At 41.2% G+C, this 18,977-nt stretch overlaps 1 protein-coding gene across 2 annotated transcripts in view; it reads right to left on the reverse strand.

Annotated features, from left to right (window-relative positions):
* Window positions 1-18,977, reverse strand: part of LOC117455185 (oxysterol-binding protein-related protein 10) — a 68,386-nt gene that overhangs the window by 5,259 nt on the left and 44,150 nt on the right. For both annotated transcript variants that reach the window (XM_034094583.2, XM_034094582.2), the window contains 4 exons: window positions 15,618-15,748; window positions 5,767-5,916; window positions 5,144-5,642; window positions 424-610 (listed from right to left, as the gene is read on the reverse strand). In XM_034094583.2, coding sequence (XP_033950474.1) covers window positions 424-610; window positions 5,144-5,642; window positions 5,767-5,916; window positions 15,618-15,748 — 967 coding nt within the window. The remainder of the gene's footprint in view (window positions 1-423; window positions 611-5,143; window positions 5,643-5,766; window positions 5,917-15,617; window positions 15,749-18,977) is intronic.

The following is an 18,977-nucleotide window of genomic DNA, read 5'->3' on the forward strand; positions in this document are numbered from 1 at the left end:
GTTGGATTTTCAAATATATTTTGGACAAACTACACAATGTCGGGTTTTATTAATATTTCCGACAAACTATACTATTTATTTTTTTATATATATATTTTGGACATGCTATACTTACTATGATTTTTGTGATATTTTCAACATTCTATACATTACAATTTTCTATATATTTTAAACATATTATACTATGTCGTTTTTGTAATATATTTTCAACATTATGTCGTAAATATCAGAAACTATTAGACTTAGTAAAGTATTTATTGTGTGTACGTTATTTGTGATAAACTGTTATTCAATACAATAACATTCTTGCAAATATTGAACTATTTGATATATTATATAAAAAAAGGAAAAGACATATCAGCCTTTAATGTCAGCTGTGAGAGTGAGATGTAATGTTTGAGGGCAGCAGGAGAGAACCCTCACCTGTGGACCTTCCCTCCGTAGAAAGGCTTGGTGTGGAAGGTGACGGTGGCAGAGTAGCCGCTCTTGACACAGTTGATGGAGACTTTTCCCCCCAGCTCCACCCAGGGCACGGTGAGGATGGAGCGGGCGTAGGCACAGGGCAGCGTGAACACGTACTCCTCGTCATGCTCCAGGAGACAAAGGACCCCTGAGAGCCAAGAGGAATACATAGAAGAGGATGAAGTCAATCTTCAGATGAATGTAAAACATTGAGAGAAACCTGAGCTAATGACTAAATGTGGTTTGGTAACAATTAGCTGAGGTATGTGGAGCTAGCAGATGTCTCTGCACACAGCCTCTCTTTGTCTGAATGTATAATCAAATGTTGAAATCATTACTAGGGTTGCAAAGGGGCGGAAAGCTTCCGGTACATTTCCGGAAAGTTTCCATGGGAAGTTAAGCTGGGGAATTTTGGAAATATGCAATGCAAAATTAAACAAAAAACATGACATTACATTTCAACAGATTTAAAAAAAAAAATGTTTAAGTAGAATAGAACAAGTTTGAATTATTCTATTAAACAATTATTTGTTTCATTGAAGAACGAAAACAGGAATGTTGAGTTAAATATTACTCATCCCCCCCAACCCCACTCATTAAAAAATGAACAAAAATGCACCCCCATCCAAAAATCCCCACAAAGTCCCATTCAAAATGTTAAATGAAAAGAGCCCCTCTCCCTCCAAAAAGTCCCATTAAACATGCAAATCTTCCTTTAAGCGATCATCTGCATTTTTGCTAAACCCTTTCAGTCAACAGGCTCTTCCTGGGCCTCATCAACATCACACTCTTCCTCTTCCTCTTCAGTGTCCAGCTGATGAGGATGGCTCCGTGTCCGGCTCAGAGAGCCTTAGGTTTGCCGAATGCCAACCGGTTGTTCCACTCTCACATTTGTGAGCCTGTTGCGAACCTTCGTGTGGTCTCAATAGCCATGCAGTAAGCAGTGTGCTATGGCATGGATATTCAAGTGTACTTGAATGGCATCTGTTTGTTTTAGTCAAGATTATGCTAAAATATACTTTCCCCAACTATATTTAAGTTCCCTATGAAGAGCCAACCTTCAATTTAGAAAATTCCCAGTTTATTCCCATGGAAAGTTTCCATCTTTGAAAATTCCCGGAATTTTGCAACCCTAATCATTACTACTAATTCAATCTATGTATGTAGATATGTTTTATTCCAAGCCAGTTATGTGCATGATCTTTATTATGCACTTGTAAAACACAGCAGGCAGTGTAGAGGTCAAAAAAAGTACCAAGGTCGAGTGCAGAGACTGAGGCTGAAGTCGAATAGTCCATTTAGCTTAGGAACCTTCCTAAAGGAGTGAAATGACCCGGAAGTCCCTCAGTGGCAGCCATGATAAGTGCCGTTCGAATTCTCTAAAATGATGAGAATGAAAGGAAAGGAGGTTTCAAACTTCCTTTATAACCTCCTTTAGCTTAGGAACCACTGGATCTCCCTTGACGAGAGGAGAGGAGAAAATGCTGCCCCACAATGCATTGCAGCCGCAGCATTTGCCGTCACTCAACAGTCGGCCGTTCACGGAAACAACCGATTATGAGAAATGATATCATGAAAGTTACGGTGCTTATTAAGCATTTTAAAACGTATGTGGTAAGTTGCCAAAGTGCTTTGTTTTGAACGTTCATCAGTATTATAATCAAAAAGAGAAATATGAACGTTAGTTTTTACTGAAATGATCAAATAAAGTCAACATTTCACTGAGCTGTGTGGGGTTTGTTCAACTTTTAAAAGATGTCTGAATGGTGATATACACAGTGATAGATGTTAAGGACTAACGTTTATAATAAATACATTTGTATTGATTTTAAGATCTTTTCATAGTTCATACAATCTTTGGGATCATTAGTATTAATGTGGACTGGAGGGAGAGGGAGACGAGCAGAAGTTTCACTTTCTCTGTTGTCCACGTTCATAAAGCAAAGCAGCAGCATCAGAGCACGGAGCAGAGTCTCTAGATGAGTTTACAGTAGTCCCTCGTTCTTATTAAACATCCATGTTGTCGTCCGCTGTATAGGAAACTGTGGTTTCCATAGTTTCCCCACAGCAGCAGACGCACACAATGACGTCCGCTGGCGCATCATAAACACGTTGGATAGTGAAAGTGCATTCGGATTCTCTAAAGTACCGCAGTCTCTTCTCCTAAGTCCTTTTGAATTCTCCTATCCACTATCCCTTAACCCCGTGACGTTTCACTCAGAGGTCAAGGAATAGACGATAGGGTTAGAACTTAGGAGCTGATTTTTAAACTATCCGACTGCAGCCTGAGAGAACACAAAGAGGTAGTCAGAACAGCACATCGCACCGGCCTTGACTTTGTATGGGAGCCGCGCTCCCCCGCAGAGCTAGGAAGCAACATTATGGTTTCCCACTATATCTGAAGAAACGTTAGAGAAAACAAATTAGTATGATGGTGCCAGAGTAGGGAGGGACTTCCACAGGCCGGCTGAATGCTGATTGGTGTTGCCAAGAGACTCTATCTGAGTCTGTGCACCAACCAAAGAGAACCAAGTCTAAACCGCGGTATCTCTTCATCTAGTCTTGACCAATCATAACGGGCCACGCCCTGTGTGATAAAATGTACGAGGTTCGAGGCTCTTTACGGATTTGGTAGTTACAGATTACAGCTTTGCTGCCTGTGATTCCCAAGGACGTGATGAGTCCTTGGCCAAGTAATATATATCTTTTGCTCTCTTTACAATAAATAGTTAAACTTAGAAGTTGTCTGTCTTTTCTGGAATTCTGAACCCAACACACTGCAGTGTGCTCCTGCATGGAGTTAATATGTAAGAAATAAAGAGTACTTTTTGCTAGAGTTTTCATATCTTGTGTATAGGCAATACAACCAGTTTATTTATGTAACCACAATGAAGGCAGCATTCGGCCTAATTGTTTTCTATACTATGTAATGCAAAATACTCAGCAACAGTTAATATCTTCTTCTGTGTTTGCAAGTCCATGAGAGTCTTTACACATGACCGACACCAGCATCATCCGTGTCCTTCAGCATGGATTAGTGTGTAACAAACAACAACAACAACAACAACAACAACAACAACAACTCTAATGCCCGTGAGATGATTGTCTATCTGTTTGTCATAATCACGTTTCTCACCAAAATGTGCACACAGATAAGCTCTATGCGGCACCAGTGGGATGACAAAAAGCCTTGATGTGGTTCTGAATAGGCTATTTTCTACAGTAGGAGTACCATGATGAATTATTATAGAAAAGCTCAACTATATGTGTGACGTGTGATAAATGGTATCAGTATGTCACCCTGTAAGCATAAACACGAGACATGAGTTGTTGTTTTTTATGAAGGAGCAACCAATCTGTGAACAATACTCTTTCAAATAAGTTAGTCGTGCATTCATAATTCTACCTGAGCTCTAAACTTGCATTATCTCCAATAACCAGCAGGCAGTGATTCCACAGTTGCAAAAATATTGTATAAAAGTCGATTAAAAAAGAAGTCGACAATCAAAATGCCAAACTCTATACAGCATACCAATTATAGAGGTGAATATGTGCAATACTTATAAGCAGTCTTGAGCTGCATAATTAGTAAAGGTTAGAAAAGGTCACTAACTATTGTAGGTACTGACAATGGTTTCAAAGAATGGATAGCATAAATGAACAATGTTCACATGATGGAAGTAACATTCATCTGACCATATCGCCCTCTAGTTTGTGTAGCTATAATAATCATTGTACTTTAAGCCATAGTATGACCGTTAGAAAGTGTACATTATGCCTGTGCTGATTGAAAAGGCCGACTTGAGCCCTAATCACAATGGTGTAAAGGTCCAATCAAAACCCATCATTCTGGCTGAATCAGCTGCTGTATCCCTCTCTGTTGCTGACTCACTGCCAATCAGTGAAGTCCAGGCTATTCCTAAAACCCTGTATCAACTGCTATCAGGGTTGCAGCCCTGGTAAAAGAATATCCAGCAATCAATAGTTCCCGGGGTGAGGGTCAGAATGTGCTCTAATAGGCAGCATCAGGCAGCCGGTCGGGGGGGCGGTGAAGCCTGAGAAAGCTGTACTGTCTGACTGGATGAGTTCAGGTGTCCAGAAACAGTCGATCGGGCTCAAGGACTTCCTGTGTCTGTGCTCAGGGTGACTCATCCCCAGCAGCGTACTGTACATGGTGTAATGGTGCTAAGAGAGGACTGGATTATTGACTGCCATGGGAGCGGGATCATCATCTGTGTGGGTTTCGATATGCCTGTTTCATAAATGCTATGACATGAATCCTGATACGTGATATGCAGCCTTACATTCCCTTCAGGACAGGAGGCTGTGACGGACTGTAAAGTGAGATTTTCCAGAAGAAAACAAATATTTGAGAACTGTTTGACCTTTTGTTCCTTCAGCTACTAATGCTACAAACGTGAGCTATATTTAATGGCAGCATGTTTTGGTTAGAATCCATTTTTGGAGCAAAGGTTTGAGCAAATATTACAGCAAATGTGAATTACATTTATTTTTGTTCAGTGTTGGTAAGAGTTACTTTTGAACTTGTTTCCTGGTTTAAACTCATCATTGTGACATGATCAATATTGCATTATGTTTGCAGTATGTTCAACTGGATTGCTGTTATATTACTGTATTAAAAAACGTTTTTACAGAGAGGTCATGTTGTGATGTATCTCACCTTCTCCCACCATGGACACTCCTATAGACATTCCCATGAACTTGCTCTTGGTCCACACGTGGGCGTTGACGCACATGCTCTTCTCCCGGCACTCGCAGTAGAACCCAGACACAGGTGGATGATGGGACACCTGCTCGGCCACAAACCGGACAGTGTAGCAGTCTGCTGGTGAGTCAGCGCCCTGCTGCGTGTTGTTGGGGCCCCTGCTTGGCTCCCAGGAGGACCCCTGGTTGGATCTGACCAAAGGTTTGACTTTGTCCCGAGGCACTTCCCAGGAGCAGTGGAAGGTCTCCCCCAGCACGGGGTTGTAGGGCTTCTTGGCCACGGCACCTTTCCGGCCCTCGTGGAAGGCGGTCAGGTAATACTCCACAAACCGGACTATCCGGTCCTCGGCTGTGGCCCCCGCTGTGATTGACAGGAACATGTCAGGGTGGGCCATGAAGTTGGCGTACATCTCCAGGAGTGATCGCTTTTCCAAAATGAAGGTAGGCAACACCACCTATGAAACCCCAGAGATTTTAAAGGAAACCATTTCTTAGGGGAATGGCTCAACAAAATCTCCTTTATGACCAGAAAACCTTATTTTCATGAGCCTGCACAGTTTATTGTTGGAGTTTCCTTACCCGTGTAAGGTCCATGCCCAGTTTGAGCTGGGAGAGCAGGTGGAGGATGATGCTCCGCTGGTCGTCCAGGACTCCCAGGTCCTCCTCTTCATTATCCTCCGTATCTGTCACCTCTTCAGAGGGGCTGATGTCTTCCAGCCCTTGGTGGTGCTATGGAAACATGGACAAAGAGGAACGTTAATGATTTCACTTTTCAAAACTAGATTGAATTGAGTGTCTGGAAGAGTTTATTTTTTACTTTTAGAATTTGCTATTATCACAATACGAACTTAATATTTGAATTGTTCATTTCGAGCTACTTTTTCATTGCGCTACATTGCTTACAGACAAGCATTCAGACATGATACATCATGAGATGATTAAAGGAAGACATTGGCATTATTGTATAATTGTATTGTTGAAAATAAAATAAAAATCCCATTAAAAGAACAAAACCAACAATGAATTAAGCTAGTTCGGGCTTCATATTTCTTAAAGTTAAAACAGCTAAGATGTACAGTATATCGTTTTGTTGGGGGGAAAAAAGCATTTAATAAGATTTTTCTGAAATTTTATTTTTTCCGGTTGCAGAACTCTTAAGAAAAGATTAAAATGGAACAATGTAAGAAGTCATTGTCCCTCTTCTATACCCACAAAGCAAGACATATATTATTTGTGACAAGGAGATAAAATGTTGGGAACCATTGATAGAAGTCTGATGAATATTCTATATTAAATCTCATTGTCACTTTAAATGGCTAAGAGCAGAATAATTCCGGCCTTTTCTAACACCGACATCCAGCTGTCAATACCAATGAGAAGGTCACTTCACTCATTAAGAGGCCAGCATTGGACATCTTACAGAAGCAACCTTTAAATACCAAAGCACACAACCTCATTTCATCTTTACTGCAGCCCATGCATACTCCATTCAGCCTTTCAATTTGAGTAGGGCTTAAAAAATGGATGTTCCAAAAAAAATCAACGAATTAAAACAGTTGATATTCTGTATTCCTTTTCCCGTGGAAGCATTCATCTTTAACCCTGTAAGTCTTGTGTGGTCAGCCTTTTTGCACATTAATGTAACTACCTCAATGTCAATTATTCATGTGAACATTAATATTTTGTATTATGCAACAGGACTGGTAAGAGTGGTTTATCTTACTTCTATGCTAAGTTGGTGTTGTAACTCAAATATAACTTATCGATCCAATATCGAATCGGAAATTGAAACAAAATTGGAGATCAGTTTCAGTGTTTCACATCAATATTAGCTTCCAGCCCAAAAACAACTCAATGCCTCATGGGTGTGTGACACTTGGTGTTGGTCAAAGAGCAGAGAAGTTATTTATTCCGTTTGTGTTACAGCATTCAACCGGAAACGGATCCAGTGGAGGATAAAGAAGCACTGATGCCTTTGATATCTCTGGGCAGGAAGGAAGACACAAAAGAGGGTGATGTATAATGCAGGACGTGCTCTAAAGCCTGTGGGCGGGCAACAACAACAACTCTTTTGTACAATCCCCCAACTGCTCTACATCTTCTGTTTCTATATGTGGCAATAAGCTGTAATGCATATGTTTGCACCTTCAGGATGTCAAATGTTAGTCAGCAGTGGAGCTGCTGCTGTAACTGAATGAGGGATCTGAATCCAAACTGAAGCTCCCAGCAGCATCAACGCATGAAGAAAAATAGATTTCCAGGACCAGAGTGCGTGCCTGATACCTGAATATTTTATTTCGCACACACACACACACACACACACACACACACACACACACACACACACACACACACACACACACACACACACACACACACACACACACACACACACACACACACACACACACACACACACACACACACACACACACACACACACACACACACACACACACACACACACACACACACACACACACACACACACAACACACACACACACACACACACACACACACACACACACACACACACACACACACACACACACACACACACACACACACACACACACAAAGAGGGAGCTTGCTTGAACACACAAGAACAGGACTCCCAGGAGCTGCTTGGTTCTCAGAGCAGTGATATATATAGAAGTGTAAGGAGGGAGAAGAGGGGAAGTAGGTAGGGGGAGGTGTGTTGTGATTGCAGTGGTTCTAACTAATTAAAGAGGCTCTTGACAGCAAAAGGAAATTGCTGTTGAAGAGGGCAGAGCAGCGGAAACCCTCGAGTGGATTTATCGCTGGACTTAGTGGTTGTCATTAAGACGTTTTAATGCAGTTTAACATGTCCTGAAGTGGGTAATAATATACTCCGTGTAATAAATAAGTACGAGGAGTGTTTGGATTCATACGAGGAGGAGACCACCATAGTAACCCAGTGGGTGTTTGTGCCAAATCTGAAAGTAATTTCAACAAGGCATTCCTGAGATTTCACATCACGATAATGGGATGGATGGACAGCCCCAAAATATTATACGTCCAGTCACAGCTTGTTCCTGCCTAGAGACACAAAAAGGTTTCAGAATTACTTTTGATACTAATGTTGGATATTAAAACGTGACTGAATTAATTATTACATCTTTTAACTGTTACTACTCTCTGTTCTGACTGCAGTCATAGCACAATAATACACTTTGAAAGACTAGTAGTATACAGTAGTAGTATACAATAGTAAGATAGTATGAATGAATATGATCTTGTGATATAAGTATTAATAGACTATAATGTCTGACATAGTAATCTGATCTGGCCTTGCCCCCCCCCCCCCCCCCAAAACCACCAGAATTGAAGAATTGTGCTCCACAATCGGCGACTTGCAGAAGGATGATAGTTGTAAGTGGCTCGAGGTACGTTACAGGAACAGAGGTACAGAATCCTTAGACATTGGGAATGTGGACATTTGTAATGGGGCACATTATGTATTTGGTTAATATGTTGCAACTACATTATTAGCATTATTATACCTTAATAAGTCACTTTAAACTTTTTAAATATTAGTTGTAGGATATTTACAGGAGTAGTGGACAAATACCTTGACAGTTGGACTGCTCACAACCAACATCCATGTATTGGGGTTGTGTGTTTGTAAATGCATGGGGCACGTGGTTGCTGCTATTGCAATTTTACACTTGTCTCTAAACAATAACCCTTTTTATTACTTTTGAACATGCTGTTAACTTTAACCACCAGAACTTCCCCTGAAGGCCAGTTTGTTCTATATTTTATGAAGTAAACAAAAGCTTTTCATCGTTGGAGGAAAAGGGTGCTTCCTTCCCTAATCGGATCATCTTTACTGCAAGCCGTTATGCTGCCACTACACTAATGATCCAATATCCAAAACAGAAGCAAGACCAACAGCACACCATGCACAAACACACAGAGCTGCTGTAAACACTCACGCTGCATTGCTGTGTAGCTACAGGCTTGACCTGCATTGAACTGGATCTCATCTCCAAAAGGGCAGAAGGTAAGCCTCAGGAAAACAAAAACAATCCAGCCAAGGGATAGAAGTTATAGCTTGTGTCCCCACAAACAGGAAACGAACACACAAGGTTCAGTGTGCAGTCCAATTAAAGAGGTACTCTCCATGGAAAACCTGTCAAAAACGGCCTCTTTTGACGAGTTTGAGGCTCTGATGGCCACTGCAGACAAACACTCTTCTCCCTCAGCTGACTTTGCTGACTGAGTGAGCAGCTTTCCGAGGAGGAGTCCTGGGTCTTGTTAAAGAGACGTACAATGTGGCTGAGTTGAGGTGGTGAGTTCCTGTTCATGACTTAAAGAGAGAGTCTCTGCCCACCACCCACTCTGAAGAACAAGGGGGAGGGGGGAGAAAAAGCTCAGGGAAAGTCCCAGTGACGTTTCCCCTCTGCGTCCTCCCATCATCCCTCTGCCTTGTTTCCCTGCATCTCTTTCACATCCTCTGGTCTCCTCCCTCTCTCACGTGGCTCCCCTGCCTTTACCCCTCCTTCCACCTTTCCTGATTGTATCTAGGACAAGTGGTGGGAGTAGTTGTATCAGCATGGAGTAGTTATATCAGCATGCTTAATTACCACTACTGTGGCAGTGGGAACCTACAGTCTTTTTCTGCAAACTCTTCAACACATTTTTACTGCATGTCCTCTCCTTTCTATTTCACACTTCTTCATCTTTCTGTTACTATCTTCTTCTCTACATCTGTTCCAGCTCGACAGTCTTCCTTTTTAACAGACTCCTTTGTATTCATTCTTCCTCACTTCCTTCACCCTCGCTCGGCTTTTGTGTCTTCCATTCACCCTGCCTTCCCTTATCTCCTCATTCATGCCATCCGCTATTCTGTTTCATCGTCATCTTCCTCCTAAACTGTCCCCCCCCGCCCTTCCTGTTATTTTCTCTCATTCGGAGTACTTTTTCTTTTTTGTCCACCTCTCTCTCTCTCATCAGGGGAGAGTGTGGGCGTCTACAGAAGGCTTAGATAGGACATGTCTGCTTATGCTCTCACTTCAAAGACTCCTTTACTTCCTCGGTTTAAACAAGCCTTAACTTTAGCTTCAACGGCCATCCTCTTCATCCTCTATCATCATCTTTTCCATCTGCCCTCTTTTTTTTGTAGTGTTGTTGTATGAGACTCAACATCCTGACCCTTTTGCTATAAGAAACCCCCTCTGTCTGAGTGTTAATCTTTCTAGTTTTACCTTTGAAGCTTGTATTTCAGAGTAAAGTGGATTTCTCCTCTTTATACTCCTTCGAGGAGGCATATTGTTAACATTAATCGCCAGTCAACACCAGTGCCGAGAGAACAGCTTTGTTGTGCAAAATACAAGAAAAGGAGATTTTAATTGGTGTGTTTCATGCTGTTTTCCCGCCTGCTTAGATGTTAAACTTGACACCAAACCCTGAAGTCTTACAGAGCCAGTTTACCCCGTCACAAACGCTCGCAGAATAGTTAAAATAATTAGAAAACCAATCATTTCACACCTCAACAGTATTGTAAAAAACTAATTATAAAGACTTTTTGCGAAGCAGTAAATCTTTGGCATTTGTGATAATAAATAACCGGCTCTGTAATTATCAAATAGGTGTTAATCACAACACGTCAGTTAACCCTCAGTGAGCTGTGTCTCAAGTTTAACAGTAACATCAATCCCAAATCACTCACAAACACCTCCTGCTGATGTTTAGACACTGTCAAATAATCACTAAACAACTTCTAAACGACAAGCTGTCCATGGGCTCTATACAGTACTTTCTGGATTGAAATGTGAATCCGTACCTGGAAGAACACGATGTATGAATACATTGACGGGTTCGAAGTAACAATAGAATGTTCTTTATCTTCTTATCTTCTGGTGTTTTTTTTTTTAAATGTCACCCTCCAGAGAGATATTGAAAGTCTATAAGGTCTTCCAGTTTGGCATTTATCTCAAAGTAACAGGTTGTTTATACTTGAATTAAAACGTCTATTTAGAGTATAATGCCACTGCGCCACATATAGCTCAAGTAGCTTTGAAGCTCACATTAGGCACATTCACTTTCATTCAATACATGATACTCTTCAGATTCAAACAAATCACAAGGGTGTCATACTGGTGTGGCACGGGGGGGGGCTTCAGAATCGGACCCCCCAAATCTCTCGCGCTACTTCAAAAACATGAGGCTGTTTGAGCCCCTCGTGTGTCAATTATAACGAGTAGTTTCATCAGCACAGTATCTAATGAGGGGATATATGCAGACACAGTGGTTACAGAGACATGCTTACACAACGATAAAACAAACGGTACACCATGACACTTGGTGGTGAGTCATCCTGAAGCTGAAGTCATTTAAAAATGATAACTCGTCACACCACGTCTAGATTTTAAAAACACAGAGCACAAAACAATAGGACTGTTCCATTTTCTTTCACAAAAGGAATATTTGGGTTTACTTTGGGCTATCCTAAAGTTCTGTGGACCAAACCAATAATCGATTAATTCAATCAATAACTGTCAGATTCATCCATATAAACTACAGCCCTTATATGAACATGGCGACATGTTCTTGTATGTGTTTGGAAAACAGTATGAGGGAAGTTTTAATTAGAAGACTGTAATTCCTTCTGCGAGACAAAAGAAAGTATTTTCCGACAGGCATATGTCATTTCCTAATCCCTAATCTAAATCTAGAGTTAAGTAAAGAGAGTGGATTACAGAGTGAGTCATGGGTTGATATTTTCCACACGGAGCTCAAATGTGAACACTCTACTCTTTGATGTTTTCACTACAGGATCTTTAAACCCGTTAATAAAACCAAAAGGAGCTGACTGTAGTGAGCACGTTTAGAAGCAAAACAAATCCTATTATTTCAGATTAAATAAGGGGAATGAACCATTAAAATAAACCTAGAAATATAGAGATTGTTATACAGTGATGTCATTTGTATTAAAGTCTTACAATTATTTGTGTTCTAATAAATCTCCCCTCTGGCAGTGAAACAGCCTAATATGAATCGTTCAGAATAAAAGATGGACGTTAGAGGACGTTGCTGCCCTCTGCTGGAATTAAGAATACACAATAAAATGCCAAAAAAAAAGAAGAAGCAAATAAGACTTATAAGGAAATATTCGTATGGCTTTCTAGAGGATTTCCACATTAAATCTTTCTCAGAAGAAAAGGGAACATGTTTTCTTTTTCAAAATCCATCTTTAACAGAAAAACCATGATATCAGAAAAGAAGATTTCCCTTCCCATACTGCCTTTCTTTGTAAATGAAGCCATGATGCCATGGACTTCCTGTTCTCCAGCAGCAGTTTATATCCATAGTAATGCAGTGGACAGGTCTTAGGTGTGTCAAGGGAGTGCACTGGTGCAAATGCATCGACCATCCGGATGTATGCAAACGCTAGCAACTTCCCCAGAGTCACGCGCAGACCCCGTGCTCACCCTTGCTGGCTTCATACTAGGTCTGAATATCAAACATTACTGTAGTGCTACATAATTCAAATAGCCAACCTTTATTATTCTGGGGTAATGTAGTTTCTGCCTTGCACCCAAGACTACTCTGAGATTACAGGGAGAATGGAAACTGGAAAACTACCAAGATTAGAAATTGAAGATTAGATCAGGAACCGGCCTTTAGCAACATTGGAAAAGGAAATTATTTTGTTCATGACTTAGGGTGGGGTGACATCCGACCAAGAAATACTGAAATCAGAGATAAATAAGACCATTAAACCAATTTGTTGTTGCATACTAAAAACATCAAGTATCAGTTTTAAAAACGTCTTGATCAGAAACCCCCTGTGCACTTGTACCCTTCCACAAGATGGCAATAGAAATCTCACCAGATCTAACTTTTCCCTGCCGAACAATACACATGCGTAAATGTCATCCAAAGAACACGCCCTATTTCTGTCCTTCAAAATCGAAATGCAACCTTTAGTATGTGGAAAAATCCCACGTCACTCTGACTGGACATGCAGTGACGAAGCTGAATCTCATTAAAAGATGAATTGACGGATCAAGATGGACTAAGGCGCCTTAGAAATCTGCACCGCACCTCTTCTGCTTCAAGAGCCAGCCAGAACATCTTTGAAGGCTCGAATGAAATCTGGTTTGAGCTGCAGGCGGGAGGAAAGTGCAAAATACTACAGAGCAGAGATGGGCTGGAGTCAAATCTGAGAGTGAATCAAAGCCATAAAGTTGTGCTATAAAAAAATAACAAAAAGAGCCGGAAGACCAAAACACCAAACCGAAGGAGTCAGGTCTTTCGGAGAGCTTACATTACAATGTTTTTTCACCGTTAACACAAAAAGTGCAACTTAAATGTTATTTGGTGACATTTGTGGGTATAACAGCTTCATTCGTACCTCTTATTGTTGTAGCTACTGGTGTGGCACAAGTCTAATATTTCTTGAGGTAAATGTTTTCCTCCTAATCTTTCTGCCGGTCCTTTATGGGTCTCCATAGTATGATACAATTATGTAAATCCACTCCCAGATGATAATTTGTATAGTTTGCTCAATGCCTTTATCGTAATTTATGACAGACATTACTCATTACTGGATCACAGCATCCTAATGGCACACTTAGATGGGCAGGAGTGTACTGACAGTGGCAGGTCATTGCAGACGGTTGGCTCAGGCCCTCTGGATCATAACTGCCATCCCACTGATGGTCTGAAATGTCTCTAAAACATTATGAGCTGCCCTCCCTCTCTGCTCTTAATTGTGCTCCATGAAGTATGTTGAACAATTAGCTAGAAATGGGTTGACACTGCAACGCTGTAATGCTCATGTTACACTCAAATGTCAATAGAAAATGATCATTAACATGACAAATGACAACTCTACGCCTCAAGATTAGACTGCTGCCAGCACAGTGGAGTCCCTCGTGGCGGTGAGTCAAGGCGCTGCTTCACTGCTCACATGAGGGGTGAAATGCACCCCCCCGCACCTTGTTTTGAGGTTAGATTTAAATGTGTGTCAGCCCTTTATAAGATGTGTTAACCTATGTCAGGTGATCCATTATATGTCAAACGTTTAAAACAATAGCTTTTATGATGGTATTATATTTGAGTGAATATCACTTGTTACTTTTACCATAGCTATGGTCTAACCATTTGTTATGGTATTACCAGCTTTCAATGTATGGTGTTTTAATCTCCTTTTAAGTCTGTATTAATGTTACATTTTTATGCTGGTTGCCCTTATTACTGTTTGAAGCCCTTTGTGACGTTCTGCTCTTTAAAAAGGTGCTGTTGTACATATACAGTTACTTACCGGTACTTAATGAGGAAATCCATAAGGGCAAAATAGTAAGTCATAAATAATGGTGCATACTGTCCTTTGATGTTAACAATTAGCATTTTCACAAAATTATTGAGAAGTCTGCCTTCCAATAAGAGAGCAAAGCCCTCTAAGCCTCACACTTTTACCCAACTGGCACAAATTTCCTTCAGTGTCACTGATACAGCGGGATCGGCTCAGTTCCAGTTCTTTACTTTCTGACCCACTTTTTTGACAGCAGCTCTGTTCAAACTCTCAGAAGCAATGAGTGCTTCCCTTGCTGGGCAACAAGGTCGAACATGAGAAAATGAAAAGAAAGTGGGGCAGAAAACCAGAAAATCACTGCCTCAACACGACTGCTAGCACTGATTCGTTTCTGAATCAACTCCAGTGAATGTGAAGTTTATTTAATTCAGGTTTTTTCTACCGTCTCCCATTTTGCAAGTAGCATTTTACATTTAATTAACTTCACTACAGCAAGAGAATAAACTCACATAGCCTTGAAAAGATCAGATATATCCATCATAGTACTTTTTAACTCAGCTTCTTTTGTTCTGTTTTCATCAAATGTTTAAGCATTTAAGGAAGCACAGCTTTACAAATGTCTTTGTTAGATTTGAGCGCTTACATCATACTCACGCCTTGTGCTTAAAGCTTTTATAACTTCATGGCTAAAGTAAAGCTGAAGTAAAGTCTTTTGTATATGTGTTTGCATCTAGGAGCAGAATAAAATGATCACTGATTTCTCTTGTTGCTCAGGTTTTTTTCTGCAACCCTTCTGCATGTCAGCGCCCTGGAGAACAGGGTGTACTAAACAATAATATGCTATACAGTATATTCTCCTTCACAGCTTCACCTTTTGTTTAAATGTGTTTAAAAAACCATGATGGCGTCGGCTGAAATGTCAAAACTAACAGTAATCAACAAACCAAAATGTGATGTCTTGGTGACTATGTCCACTTCTTATATACTGTACACTATCTCCTAGATTAATGGCTCAGTCCTACAGTGGTCTGGTCCCACATCTGAGACACTATCAACTCAGGTATCCAACAAACCAAGACAAATAGGAAAAACAAGATGGAGGATTTAGGTAATATTTGTCAACATGACGTATCGTTCCTCACCTCAGCACCATGGGACAGGCTCCTTTTCCTGAAGGTCGGAGAGGGCTCGGCTGATCGTAGAGGCATCAGATCGCCGTTCTTCAACTGCTCCCCTGAGGGTGACTTTGGTACAGTCCACACAGGAGCAACATCTGAAAAAACCACAAGGTCAGTTAACAACAGAGTTTACAACAGTGAGAAGGAGAAGCATCTGGAAGGATCTGATCTGTACTGGTGGTTTGTGTGAATGCATGTTTGATTCTGGGTCAGGTGAAATGTATATTAATGAAAGGTACTAGGGAGACCACTGAATCACACTAACAGACTGAGAGGTTCCCATCAAGTATACTGTGTTATTGACAGATGCTACACCTCAAGATACTGCGTGTCTCTGTTAAAATGTAATATTTGTTCATTGTTGTTTCCTGGCCTGTTATATTGCCTGAACTAAAGTCATACAGAAATGATGATTCATTTTGACTCCGATCCACAAACAATAACATTTTCCGCATAAATATTAGAAATCTACATCTTCTACAGTCCATATCATGCTGTAACTGAGCTTTGAAACCACTCCATGCCAGTTCATGTACAGCCATTTAAAGATAAATACCTAATCTGAGAGTACCCGTCGTCACATACAGAGGATGAACTGTCAGAGGGGATAATTCAACCTTTTGAGGCCACTGATAAGCGAAACCCCTTTAAATGTATTTCAGTCAGTGTTTGTAGCTATGTGGTATTGCAGCATGCTAACCTTCTTGGAATGATAATGCTAACATGCTACTGTGATGTTTAACATATTAAATGTCATCCTTTGCTACACCAAACTCAAAGTCTATCTAAAGCTGATAGGATTGTCAATAGTTCTGCAAGCGAGTCTTGGAGAAATTCTCATTTTTACCTGGTTACGGCACGCGAGGGAATGTGGATCCCCATAGTTATTTCAATTCATTTGGTCTTGAACATATTGTATTCTTGTTTTTACAAAATATTGCTATGCAAATGAATGTTCCAGAACTGAAATTGATTGTTTCCCATGAGATTGTGCAAATAGAGTAATTGCCAAATTGTGATTTGCAGATGATATGAGGAAGAAAACGTCCATATTGAATATCAAGCAGAAATACTCTGTCGCACATCTAGCAACTGCAAATGTAGCTTCAATCAAATAAAAAATAATATGTGTGGTAGTGATAAAAGTTAATGACACACAGGAAGACAGAGAGCAGGATTTAAGATACTGTCTTAGAAAGGCTCCTTAATGGATATCTGTTCAACAGCCTCAAAAACATCTCTATTACAGCTATTGCACTAAACCTATTTTACATCTCCTGTATGAACAGACTCATCAGAATCTCTAAAAAACTATAACCAAGCTACAAGTTTCTTCATGTAAAGGCTTCTTTCATCACAGTATTAGATCGCATTTCAAAGCACTTGTAATGGAGCACTGGCCCTTCTCTCTAGCCCCGGTGCTCTATTGGGTTAAAAGTGTAATGCACCAAGAGGCCGTTCTTTGATACCCATTAGTGAGAAGCAAGCTGCGCTGACACAGGTTGACATGCTGGAGAGCCTGAGGCGAGCCTGTTTCCACAAAATGAGCAGAAATAGCCCAGAGGACGGGTCTCCGCCTCGGTCAACTGACAGTTTATCTGACTGGAACCAAAAGTATTACAAGTGAACCTCCTCCAGCTGGCCTCCCTGTCCAATGGACACATGAGCAGGTGGTGCTCTGCCTGAAGGCAAGTGAAATGTGAGAGTTGTAGACATAGAGAAATGGATACTCTAAAAACATAAGGTTATTCTCAAGACATTTGGGGGTCAGAGTTTATTTTATGAAAATGTTTTAGGGAAAACATTCTTAAAATAAATGTGTGTGTGCAAGTAGCTAGTTTACAAATACATCTACTGGTACTGGTGCTAGTGAGCAGGGGGTATCTGGGCCATTGGATAGGGGCATGCAGGTGAATCAAAAGGCCGTGGCAAATCAAACAGTGGAAAGACAAACAATCATGCAGTTTCCAATGGCTTTACTTTCCATTTCTGGGCTTTGAGATTGACTCAGATATTGTGACGCTTTCCCATCGGATTCTCACCCTACATGTTCCTCTTGTGCGCTCTACTTTTAGTTTTAAAAGTATCTGCTCTTTCTTATTTTGTTATGCTCCAAGGGGTTTGCAAGGTAAATGTCCTTAAAAAGGGAAATGTACTGCGTGTGGGGTAAAAGAGACAAAGGGTTGGGCTTCAAGCAAACATATTGCAGTGAGAGAGGGAAGCTAGAGCGAGCAGCAAAGATCCTCTGTGATCAGCTGATAATACGCCGTCTGGTTTGTGACTGGCAGCTTTTTGGTGGGAGTTTGCAAAGATCTTTCAAGTTCCTTGACTGTCTTTGTGATAACTAGAGCTGACTCAGAAAATCTGCTCCTGTTGTGTAATAAAAAGAGCCTGGAGGGACAAGCGTGCCAGCCAAACTCTGTCCAACCTCATGCTCGGCTCTCTACCAAAGAGTCAGTTGCCCATGCAGTGGCAAAGCTTTCCTGTGTGGGCGGAACAGATCCATTCAACCACCCAACCGACCAGACAGTCACTCCTTTATCAGCTGCATCAAATCTGGATGCTGCTCATGCCGGTGAGCCTCAATACCCATCACTTGACATAACTGAGTATTCGAACAAAACATCTCCTCACTGAGGTGTGGGGGGGACATGCCGGAAGCGAGGAGCAGCTGGACCCCCACAGGAGTTATCAGCCAGGCAGCGTAAGGAAAGAGGTTTGTACTTGCGGCCCGGTGGTCCCATTCCACACCACCCCCTGTCAGATGAACAGGTACAGGGCAGCGTGACTGTTGGCGCAAAGAGAAGACCAACAAATTGTGAGGACGGGCAGATTGGCGAGGGATCCGGCACCCAACCAACCAAGACCCGAAAAGATACTCCCAAAGTCATACAGTAGATGGAGTTTGATCAGACTTTCTTGGCCTAGATACTCCACTAAAAACAAATGCACCTGTAGGGCTTAAAACACAGCAGCTGTCATATGTTTGGATTTACAGAAGTTACAATGGATTCTAGTCAGGACCCGTGAGATTAAGGTTAAGGAAGCTAGCAAACATCCATTTCCCTAGTCTTGTCCTCCAGAATATCCAGGGGAAGTTCAAAGGGTTGCCTAAGCCAGAAGGGACTTCAACCTTTCAGCATCTACTGATCTACAGGTTCTACTCCAAGTTGGAAGTAATTGGAACACCTTTACAGAGAGGCATCCAGGAAGCATTCAAATTGGATGCCTGAACCGCCTGATATGACGATTTTTATGGAGAAGTAGCAGTAGTGCTACACTGAGTTGATTTGGGATGTCAAAGCACCTCAAAATCATCTCCAA

Source organism: Pseudochaenichthys georgianus, chromosome 11 (genome assembly GCF_902827115.2).
Source record: "Pseudochaenichthys georgianus chromosome 11, fPseGeo1.2, whole genome shotgun sequence".
NCBI classification, from domain to species: Eukaryota; Metazoa; Chordata; class Actinopteri; order Perciformes; family Channichthyidae; genus Pseudochaenichthys; species Pseudochaenichthys georgianus.